General features: G+C 48.3%; 1 protein-coding gene across 1 annotated transcript; it reads left to right on the top strand.

Moving 5' to 3' along the window:
• Positions 345-2,140, top strand: LOC8078242 (anthranilate O-methyltransferase 3). Its single transcript, XM_021450449.1, has 4 exons — positions 345-471; positions 880-1,275; positions 1,368-1,634; positions 1,776-2,140. Exons 1-4 carry the CDS (start codon positions 397-399, stop codon positions 2,121-2,123), a joined length of 1,086 nt encoding a protein of 361 aa, XP_021306124.1. The 5' UTR covers positions 345-396; the 3' UTR covers positions 2,124-2,140.

Here is an 11,976-nt window from a genome sequence, read left to right as displayed (position 1 = left end):
CAATTCTAGACTAGAATAGCTTCTATTTGAGAGTGGAGGGAGTGTTTGTGTGTTGCCTTCCATGAATTAGTGTTGATAATTTTGAAAATGCTACTTGATATGATATTAAAATAGGTGAGTCGTATGAATAGCTCATATATGACTTTGATTGATTATCTAGCCAGCTATTACCAAACTTTCCTATATTAAACAAACCGTGTGATATGATTTGAAAGCTAAAGGCCAGATCCCGACTACTTAGAATATTTTCTGAGTCCAAAACAATCACCAAAACCAAGGACGTAGGGCAAAGTGTTGACTTTTAGCAAGGTCTGTATGAGGATATAACATACTACTAGCCTGTAGCTCGTCTGAGTCAGAAGTTCAGAATACAATAGCAAACGTTTCAAGAGAGCCATGGCCTGTGAGCAGTCTTCGCACATGAACCAGGGAGAAGGAGAAAAGAGCTATGCCCGGAACTCTAGTATTCAGGTATGCTTTCAAATCATACTTCCTTATTCCGTCTCATCATTGCTTTCATCTTTCTGTTCATCTTTCCTTGGAATATACTGTGAGGCCTAATTTGAAAGCAAGGCGGAGACAAACCTAGGGATGAAAATCCGCCCATATAGAGAACTAAATGGCTTATTCAAATGATATCACCATGGATTGATCACCCTGTGAAAAGTCTGGGATCCAAGGGGATTTGAGTTTCGAAACTAGCACTAGAAGTGACAAAGGGAAATGAGAAACTAAACAGTAGTCAAATGACTCTGTGTCACAAGATGATTTGGTTCGCTCCCTTTTCCTCCTTTCTCATTGGTACAAGTGGTGCTGCAGCAGAATGTATATGTAACTTGACCTCTTCAAATACCTGAACAAGGCTTGTTTACAATGTAGAGTGCTGCGCAGAAGTGGATGAACCCTGTTGTAGAGGAGGCTGTCACTGACTTGATGAAGAAATTCAGCAATGCCAGCGGTAGCATGGTGATAGCTGACCTGGGCTGCGGCTCTGGCCCCAACGCCATAGCCCTTGCCTCAATGGCTGTGGATGCTATTTTTCGCCACCGTGGCCATGACGAGCAGGTGCCACCGGAGCTATGCGTACTCCTGAACGATCTTCCAGACAATGACTTCAGCAGTGTTGCAAAGCACTTGGTTGCATTCCAAGAGGATGCCCCAAGCTTCGGCCCTGTTTTAACTGCTATTGTTCCTGGTTCATTCTACAAGAGGCTCTTTATCGGTAGCTCTTTGCATCTAGTTCTTGCATCGTACAGTGTGCATTGGTTGTCGGAGGTAACCACTTTAGTCGGCCTGTCCTGTCGTTGTGTCCATTCGCTTCACCTATTCCTGTAGTTTTACATTTGCAGTAACTAACACTCTAACAGGCACCTGAAGATCTAAGAAAGAACCGGATCCCTATGTACGACTGCGATGAGGGTCTCAGGCAAGCAAGGCGCCCGCTGGTGCTCGAGGCTTATGCTCGGCAGTTCAAGAAGGATTTCACGCTGTTCTTGAACTTGAGGGCTCAAGAGTTAGTCCCTGGGGGCCAGATGGTGATCTCCTTACTAGGACACTGTTCTAGTGACAGTACATGCCAGTCAAATCTACTATGCGATGGTGTAGCTTTTATGCTAGATGACATGGCATCAAAGGTATATGTTAGTTTTCGGTCATGCCTTTATTAACTTGCAGCTGTCGTTTATTTTTTTTTTTTTTTTTTTTTGCAGCTGTACTAATCTCAAGAGACATTATTTTCAATTTCTTTCGGCTAATGTTTACTTTCATTGATGCAGGGTATCATCGACAGAGAAAAGCTAGACTCGTTCTACTTACCCATGTATGGCCCTTCTGATAAGGAGTTAAGAAAAATCATCCAAGATGAGAACTCCTTCATGATCAACAAGATAGTGGTCCATGACGTTGTTAGTGACATGGACAAAAAAAGCTCCATCACCCCAAAGACGGTAGCTCTCGCAACTAGAGCTGCGTACGGACCAATAGTCGCGCAGCACTTCGGGTCGCAAGGACAAGTGCTGGAAGAGTTTGAGAGAACCGTCGAGTTGCACGTGAGTGCAGGCAGCCCGAAGGCTGTTGCACCGGGCTTTCTTATCCTATGTGTGTCTCTCAAAAAGAAGGTATAATGGGTGCTTTCTATCTATGCTTTGGCCTTTGGGTCAGCAGACAATTTGCAACCAAAAAAAAAAACATTTCACGAGCTGTTTGGTTCTACCGACACTAATGCAAACGCAAACGATTTATAGCGTTCGATCAAGTGGAATAATTTTGGAATGTGATCTCTGAAATTTCCGAGATTAATTAGTTATTCAGTTTCTGGTCACCGACCACGTGAAACAAAATCACTGGAGGATTTAGAAACAACCATCTCCAAATCTAGGTCTATCTGGCGTCCAGAAGGCTACTGCTACCCGGCATCTCATGTTCTTCACCGGTAGATGAGGGCATCCAAGTGTCATGAACACATCACATCTACTACGCCTACAAATAGTGCATCAACACCAAAGGCTAACCAGAGGCTATGGCTGCGCCCAACTACTGTCTAGCACCTACTTAGTTCTATGCCTATGTTGTGGTCACGTGTTAGTCTAAGATCAGTTTCAATACTCGAGAAAAGTCCCAAAAATCCTCAAATCAAGAACCCTAACCCTAAGATTAAGTAGAGACGGCGATATACCTGTGTGGCTCATACACGGTTTCCACATTGGGTCGCTGCATGCTCCGGGATTAGAGTGGCTCGTACCCGGTTGTAAGCGCCGCTGCCGTGCAGCGCCAAGAGGCGTGAGAGAGTGGCTTGTATTCGGTATCCTGGCTAGGTCGCCACCTGCCGGCATGAGGCCATCCTAGCGCGTGGGTTAAGACGGCCGCTGCCACCGTCTGAGGGCCGCCGCGTGGGTCTTAGGGGCGCTCATCCGCAGCCTAGCCGTCACGGTGAACTTGAGTGCACTCGATGGGCCTGCTAGACGGTGCTAGCCGACTGTGCCTATCTCGCTCCTTGCTATGTGTAGAGAAACGACTGCAGAAGGGGAAAGGAAAGAGAGAGTGAGTGACTGAGCGTAATTGATTGATAGCCAAATTTTAATTACTAAAACTTAGGCAAGATAAAATTTCAGCAGCCATTTGCTTTTCTACCAAAATTTATCAACCTCCCACGATTAGCATGCCAAATCTATGACAAAACTTTTTGCCCTAGTTTTGGTAACTTTTCTTGCCAAACCTTTGGCGTGGCAACTTTTGTAGCCAACCAAGTAGGCTCTAAGTGAGTTAGATTTTCTCCCTAATTTATATGAGCCATTGATCAATCTCGTCCGTTGGATCTAGATCAATGGCTCATGTTGATTGCCCATTAGGGTCTTTCTGTTGGGTGACTAGTGCGCTTCAAGGGAGATGCCGAGTGGGCTTGGCAGGCCATGCACATTGAAACGTGGCAATGGGCCTAGGCCCATTCGCTATTAAGGCCAAACATTGAATTTCTTTTTTTAAGAATTGAGATCGATTTATTATTTCTCAGCACGTTATTTGAGCACTTTAATTAAGTTTTGGCTCAGTTAACGTTAATTTTCATTGTTTATGAGTTTAATTTACGTTGATATAAATTAGCTCACTGAATTTTATGAGTTCCCTTGTGTGGCTACTACATGAAAAAGCAAAAGGAACTAAGTAACCATGGACATTAGGGTTTTAGCCGGATATTTATACCCATAAGTTTTTGGTCTAGCTAAATCCTAGTGGTCTGTTAAATTTAATAGATGAGATTATCCCAGTCACTAGGCTGATTCTACGACTCCCATTAAGTAATAAGCGTTCTAATGAAGTAGTAATAAGAGTGCAACTGATGACCTAAAATCGATCGCATAAGGGGCGACTCCCCTGTGCCGCCGCCGTCGGCGATGGCGGCTACCCCACCGGCCACCCCCTCTTTCTGACCGCCCCCGCAACTCCCCTACACCTCTGCCTCCCCTCCTTTACGTCCGCTCCCATCTTCCCAAGCCCCGGCAGCCCCAGATCTAGATCCGGTGCCTGCCATGGCTGACTCCCCCTTGGCCTACCCCTAGCCAGATGGGGTTGTAGAAGCCATGGAGGCAGGCTCCCCCGGACACCTCCTGGAGGCCCTGGCCTTTGAGCCACGCGGTGCCTCAGAGGCGTTCCCCTCTCGCCAAACCTAGGACGATCTGGATGGGCACTGCCTGCCGCCACCAGGGGACTTCTTCGTCGGTTCTCCAGGCCTCATGCGAGCATTCCTCGACCGTGGTCCTGCAGAGCACGTGGCTTTCAGTGACTCAGAGGCATACTCCGACCCGTAGCCTTCCCCTTCGCCGGCATCATCTACCTCTATCCTCTGGTCTTCACCACCGCCTCTAGCTGTGAAGGGGAAGGAGATTGCAGGGCCGCCTTGTCGCCACCGCCACCACCACGGCCGTAGGTAGACGGGCACTATGGAGCCCATTTGCCAGCCCGGCACCTCCCGACTGCGGCTGCAGTTGGCCATCTCCCTGTTGGTGCGTCAACCCGAGGTGAGCCCGCCTCAACGACTACCTCCGCCAGCCGCCCACCCTCCTAGGGAGTAGGGCACCCCTGATGAGGATGGCTTCTTCCGTGTCCTTAGCCGTCACTTTGGGCAATCTTGGTCACCACCGCACTCTCCCCATAAGGTGCCCCCGGAGCTGGAGGGCCGCTGCTTCCGCTGCCTCCATGAAGACCACACTAGGGCCAACTGTTCTTTCCCGAAGCGCTGCTATACCTGCAGGGAGGAGGGGCACAGAGCGGCAGTCTACCCGCGCTCCGTGCACGTCGGTGCCCTTGGCGACAAGTGACGGTGCTCGGCCTCGCTGATGAGCCAACGCCGCGTTCTGCACTGGCTCCTGCGGGAAGGGCGCAGCTGTGCTTCTACAGACACGGTGTCCGCCAAATTGGCCTCCACGGGACACTCTGCCTCCGTGTCGCCGCCCCCCCTCCACCACCGCCTCCTCCACCGCCTTCGCCGTCGCCGCCCGCCAAGGATTCCGTCTTTGACCCACTAGAGCCAGGGTGAGACGTCGAACGTGAGTGGGCCGTCAAGCGCACCCCTACAAAGCACTGGCTGCACTGCCCTTTTGTCATGGTGCTGCGCTCCAGCTCAATCCAGGCTGCCGAGGACGCTCTGGAACACACGCTCACGGCGATGGTCGATGGAACCAGACCGGTGGTGTTGGTCGCTGAGGTCCAGGACTACCTACGCCGTCGTTTCAGGCTGCTAGATGATGAATTCAACGTCAGGCACCACTACCCGGAGGATTTCATCGTGCGCTTCAGCCACGGGGTTGACCGTGAGCACGTTCTTGGATCTAGGTGCTCCGAGGTATGGCTTCCGTTGGTCAGGAATCCATGGTGTCGCACCATCGAAGGCCACCACGCCCGCTTCCGTTTCAAGGTGGTGATCGCACTCTCAGGTGTCCCACTGCATGCCAGGAACCTCGATGTGGTGTAGCATATTCTAGGCTCGGCCTGTGTGAACCCTACGGTCTTCGACTTCAGGGACTACCCCATCATTGATGATCGTGAGTTCTTTGTGTCGGCATGGTGTTGGCACCCGAGTTTCATCCCCGCAGAGGTGGCCTCTTCATCCTCGAACCTCATGTTCTGGGCGTGCTACCGCCGAAGCTTTGGGCTAGTGGCGCCCACCTACCGGGCCTGTGCTACCCCGTCCGCACTCGTCTCGTGGCATACCAGGACTAGGGGACTCTGCCTGGCTCGCCTAGCAGAGGGGACGGCTACGACGATGACTGTGGTGATGACGATCGTGGCAACAGTGACAACAGCTCCGATGGGAGTGCGGTAGGCGCTGGCAATGGCGAAGTGGACGAACGCCCTGCTGGGCGCGGTCATGGGCACTCGCGTGATGGGCCTTCCACCCCAGTGACACGGGGAGGCTCTGTTCGGATCGGGGCGGTCTTATGCCCGCTCCCATGCTCTGTCGTGGTCGAGCACCTGATTCTAGCTAGTGGAGTTGTCCCCTCGCCCACCACCCCCGCATGAGGACTCCACACGACGCCGTGGTTCACCTCCCCATCGTCGGCCATCATCCGCACCTCATTGGTGGTGGGAGGGCTCGTCTATGACTTCATCAATGTCGCTCCGTACCTACTCCAGATGGGCTACAGCTCTGCGCCTTTGCCACCATCGCCCAAGGACTGGTGGGCTGCATTCGCAAACGCCGAGGTCCGGCCTAGGACACCGCTGGGTGGGCCGTAGGATCCGATGGGGGATGCCACTGTGACATCCATCAACTGGTGGTCAGAGCTAGTTCACGAAGAGCTTTGCGCGCCTCCTCGGCCATGCGTGCAGCCAACCAAGTCGTCTTCAAGGGTGCGCCCCCAGACTACGGCCATCCTCCCTCACCACTGGCTGCTCCGGGGGAGGGCCACGTTGCGGCGATCCTAAGACCATCGGCTGCTCGATCGGTGGCAGACTTCATTGGGAGCTTGATTCTGCCGATCGACCAGCCCATCCTCGACTCAGAGCCGCCACTCAGGACTTCGCGCATTCAGGCGGACAACGACCGTGAGTGGCAGGTGTGTAGGAGCACCCAGCTTGCGGGGAAATCTGCCTACCGTGACCCAAACCCAGAGCGCCTAGCCAGGCGGGTCTTGCTCAACAAATGAAATGGTCGGCCGGACGATGCTAGCTCAGAGACGCCGGATCACACCATTGCTGTCTAGTTTCATGAGGAGTTTGGCCCCAACGCCCCTTCTTCAAAATGTGATGCCATGCACGAGCTCTTCCCCCAGCTAGCTCGTCGCTCGGAGAGGCCTGCGTCCTGGCGGGACTAGGGTCTGTGCACGCCGTCCCTAGAAGTGCACTCGTTCTCTCAATGAGTGATAATCACATTCTATTCGGGAACACTCGTGGGCTTAACAGTCGTGTGCGTAGAAGCATAGTTCGCAACATTGTGCAGCAGCAGCAAGCCTCTATCGTGTGCCTACAAGAGTCCAAGATTGTGAATTTTTTGTATCTTTGATCGTTGACTTAACTAGCTACGATTTCGACTATGCTTTCCTCCCGACTCTGGGTGCAGCCGGGGGGACGGTCACCTCATGGCGACGCAACTTGTGGAGCCTCTCTTCTTCCTGTGTTTGACGTTTCTCTGTCATGGTTAAGCTGTCCTCGCTATGCTCGCCTAGCGAACCGTGGTTCCTAACCAACGTCTATGGGCCACCAAACAGAGGGGACAAGCTTGCCTTCCTACAGGAACTGCGTCATGTGGCGGCCACTTGCCCCAGCCCCAAGCTTGTTTGTGCTGATTTTAATCTCATCTACCAGGCCACCGATAAGAGCAATGGAAGGTTGCACCGCAGTCTCATGCATGAGTTCCACCATGCCATCGACAACACACAACTATAGGAGATCAACCTCCATGGACAGCGTTTCACTTGGTCCAATGGTCGTGACGATCCTACACTCTGTTGACGGTCCTTAAGTACCAAATTTAATCATCAAATAAATAAAGAAAAGGATCCAAATGCAACCAACACCTAGACTTAGGGTTTTATCTGACAGAATACCATGAGTTTTGGTGTTTGTCTATTTCTGTAGGGGGTTATCAAGAAATATGGAGGAAAGGCCCACACGTCGGGTTTACATAGAGATATTAACCTGTGTGGCAATTTTCTATCATCTAGAAGACTCCAGAAGCCACGGGAACAAATGGGAGGCCAAGCAGGCCTAGGGGTAGGGCGCCCGCCCTGTTGTCTCGGCCAATCAGGCCTCGCCTCATGGATTATGCTCCACCAACCTAAAGGATTAAGGAAAACTGTGCGATTAAGGTCGGTTTGATCCGACGGCCCACGTTCATTTGGAAGGGCTATATAAGCAGGCCCCCTGGCTCCTGGAGGAGGCATTCTCATTCTCAAACCCTAATTCATTCATTCATCTAAGAAGGAGAATCTCTGATCAAGCCCTAGAGCCACCACATCAACTAGATCTCTAGTTTAGCATAGCAACATAGGATTAGAACTAGAAGGAGTCAATCTTCGATTGGTTTCTAAATCTTTCAAGAGGAGTCTTGGTAATTCCTCTACTATTCTACATTTGTTCATCATTGTTCTTCAATATTATGAATATGACTTTGCTCTATTTCAATATATTGATTATGACTTTGCTCTACTTGTTTATATTTGCAATTATATCGTTCTTAGTTTATCATGGTTATATACTTGGCTTAGTTAGATTGGAATTATATACATGTTTAGGATCGTATAGCGTTTAACCATCGGGTCCATGGGTAAATGATAAGTATTGTGTAGGTGTGGTGCCTATACCATATTTATCTACAATTGTACCCTATATGCCGGATCGCGGGGTAGTTCACGATGGTGACAGCTCCGTTGATTCTTATATAGTCCCCCTCCCGTGTATAGGGCAGGCAGAGCAACATTATTATAGGGGAGTGATTGCTATGTTTCTCATCTTCCTTGATAATATCACTATGCATGGGCGTAGTCCTGTCTCGCAATGATTGCCAAGTATAATTGCACTAACTATGATATGCTAGACTTTATAGTTAAGAATAACTTAGGAAATATTCTTGTAGTTCATCCTAATTCCATGCTAATGACTTGCTAGAATATCTGTTGAGGTGCTTATCATTATCATATGTGGCTAGTTATGCTGATCAAATTAGTTATCTTTGTCACCATTCATTCTTTATCTATATTTTATGTGACATTTATCCCTGTATGTAACAGATAGATGAATGCTCTCTATTACACATGCAATAATACTCAGTTCCATATTTCATTCCACAATCAACATTGGTGTTAGTAATCCCTTCCCTGTGGTAAAAATATAAATAACGATACTTAGAATACTTCTCAGTTAAAATGCTACATCGGTATTAATCTGTGCGCTTGCAGATCCCTTTTATTATTTATTCAGAAGAGCAATTACATATTTCAATATCGCGTCTCTCATGTCATGCTGGGGATGACAACCTGGCTTAAGTGGCATGAGGGATATGTTCGGCATTTTTGGCGCCGTTGTCAGAAATAGAAAACTAAGTCTACTTTTTTAATGACGTTAAGAATGCCCAACAAGCATTTTTGGCGCCGTTGCCGGGGAAGATTGATTTACTAATAAGGAGTGAATACGGAATAATGATTCATCATTCGCATCACTAATATGATTGAGATCATCAATTCTCTCGTACAGCTTTACCCCTGTATTTTGCTATTTTTTATTATTTTATGCAGGGTGATGTATGAATAGAAGACATCTTCCAAAAAATTTTGTTGACAACCCTGAAGCAATAATCAGAAAAACAAGAGCCAAGCTCAAGAAGAACTCATCGTCAACACTTCAGCGCAAAACTTCACCAAATCAAGAAGATCGCCGAAGTTTCATTTGGAACTTGTCATCGGAGTTCGAAGCCATGGCGAACAAGTCAATCTGCGAGTTCTCAGCTCCCACCACGAACAACATCCACACTGGACCTGCTATGGAGATCGACCGGACCTTTGAGCTCAAGCCTGGGCTCATCAACATGGTGCAAGCCAATGAGTTCTGTGGTAAGGCACACGAAGACGCTAGTGCTCATCTCCAACACTTCCTGGAGATTTGCAGCACATTTACTATTTTAGAAGTTCCCAGCGATGCCATACTACTTTGCCTCTTTCCATTCTCACTGTTGGGAAGAGCGAAGCAGTAGTTCTACGCAACAAAGGAGAAGAATACTACGTGGGCACTCTGCTCCACGAACTTTCTGGCCAAATTCTTTCCCATGGGCAAGACCAATGCTCTCCATGGGAATATTACAAGTTTTCAGCAACAACATGATGAATCCGTTCCAGAGGCATGAGAGCGCTTCCAAGACTACATCCTAGAATGTCCCCATCATGAAATGGAGAGCTGGCAGCTGATGTAGACGTTTTATCATGGGCTCGACAATAGCACCCGTGAAACCATGGATGCTATAGCTGGATGAGCATTCCTGTCACTCACCATACCACAAGCCACAGCCCTTGTGGAGAAGATGGCGTCCAACCAAGGTTGGAACGAGGAGAGGACCCAAACACGCAAGAAAAGTAGAGGTATGCACCAGCTCAAGGAGGTAGACATGCTGTCTGCAAAGCTGGACCTGCTCATGAAGAAGCTTGATGATAAAGCTAGAGACAAGAAAGAAGTCATGCACATCTACGACTCTCACATGACTTGTGAGGAGTGTGGAGATACTGGACACTCAGGCAATCACTGCCGTGAGGTGCATGATGACGTGAACTACATCAACAACAACAACTACTACTACTACTACAACCGTCCTCAACAAAATCAAGGTTGGAATTAACAGAGGCCTAACTACTCAGGTAACTATCATGGTAACAATTCTTACAACAATAATAATAATTTTCTACCCCTAAGAGAGTTAGTGTCTAACCAAGGAAAGCTAATGGATAACTTGTCTAAGAAATTGGCATCTAATGATAAAATGCTAGAAAATATAAATAATAGAATGGATAAATTTTCTACTGCCATCAAGAATCAAATTAGCTACAATAAAATGATTGAATCTCAGTTAAATCAAAAAGCTGTTGTTGTTCCTGCTACTAACCCCGGTATACCATCACAACTAGAAGGATTAGAATCTGTAAATCTTGTAGACATGTTTGATGCAGGTAACTACTGGAGTAACCCCATTGGAGAAGTACATAATGACCTTCTGCCAGTCAAGAGAGGCGATCCAGGACGCCCTGTCATCCCGATCTTCATCAGCACGGTGGACTTCCCAGAAGCACTCTGCAACTTTGGCTCCAGCGTCAACATTATGCCCAGGGTACTCTACGAAAAATTCTTTACACATCCTTTATTAGAGACAACCATGTGTTTGTAGCTTGCAGATCGGACACTAAGCTTCCCAAAGGGAATACTAAAGAATACCTGTGTCCGAGTTGGTACTTCGTACGTCCCAGCAGACTTCGTGGTGATAGAGACCGATGCTGATGACAGGTCACCCATCATCCTAGGGAGGCCATTCTTGAACACCTCGGGAGCTGTCATCGACGCCAGTGCTGCGAAGATCAAATTCAACATCAAGGAGAGGAAGGAGATGTTTTCCTTCAAGAATAAGACTGCACAAATCCCAGAGCAACCCCAATATGAACTAAGAAAGAGGACCAACAGGAGAAACAAGAACAAGAAGCAAGTGTGTACCGAATCAGCTAAGATGGTCACTGCAATTCACAGAGGTCAAGATCGTCGACTCAAGTCGCCTTTCCTAATCAAGAAGGACGACCCTGGTGTTCTGAGCATCGAGTGCACAATTAACGGATACTCTTTTTAGAAGACACTCTGCGACACCGGATCTGGCGTCAACATAATGGCCATAGTCACTTATCAGCTCCTCTATGAAACCATGCCCCTACAACCAATATACATTCAGCTCTAAATAGCACACCAGACATTCTGAAAGGTCGAAGGTATAGTAACTGATGTCTCTATCAAAATAGACGACCATTTTGTCCATACAGATTTTTAGGTCATTGCCATGGGAGAAGACGAGTACGATCCACCCATTATCTTTGGAAGACTGTTCCTTAGCACTGTCAAAGCTATCATCTACATTGGAACTAGAGAAGTCCACATGCACTTCCTCTCTAAGAAGGTACGCCGCTACTTTAATGACTCTAATTATATATTTGAAGATTCAAAGCAGACCAGGATGAGAAGAAGGCGATGCAACCAAAACTACAGGAGGCAAATCAAGGACGGATGGGCAGACTACGAAGGAGAGGTAATAAGGTCCGAAGATATACATCTTGAACAGGATTGTCCTGAGGAGACCGTAGCACCAAATCAGGTGTGGATAGAGAAGAGAGTTGTAATAGAAGAGGAGGCGCCGCCGGAACCACCGTCTACGCCATCGAGCGAATCCTAGGACGACTGAGAACACAAAGAGTCCCGTTCGGAGGACTTAAAACACCGAACACCGTGCCAAGAGATAAACTTAGT

This window comes from Sorghum bicolor, chromosome 10 (genome assembly GCF_000003195.3).
Source record: "Sorghum bicolor cultivar BTx623 chromosome 10, Sorghum_bicolor_NCBIv3, whole genome shotgun sequence".
Lineage (NCBI taxonomy): Eukaryota > Viridiplantae > Streptophyta > Magnoliopsida > Poales > Poaceae > Sorghum > Sorghum bicolor.
Note: the sequence above shows the minus strand (reverse complement) of the source record. Positions and strands in the feature narration are given on the sequence as shown.

What these genes read in the sequence shown, in the direction of transcription:
- LOC8078242 (XM_021450449.1), top strand. Translation starts at nt 397, where the DNA reads ATGGCCTGTGAGCAGTCTTCGCACATGAACCAGGGAGAAGGAGAAAAG. An exon ending in CCCGGAACTCTAGTATTCAG is followed by an intron (nt 472 to 879) that starts GTATGCTTTCAA and finishes TTTACAATGTAG; the next exon opens with AGTGCTGCGCAGAAGTGGAT. An exon ending in TAGATGACATGGCATCAAAG is followed by an intron (nt 1,635 to 1,775) that starts GTATATGTTAGT and finishes TCATTGATGCAG; the next exon opens with GGTATCATCGACAGAGAAAA.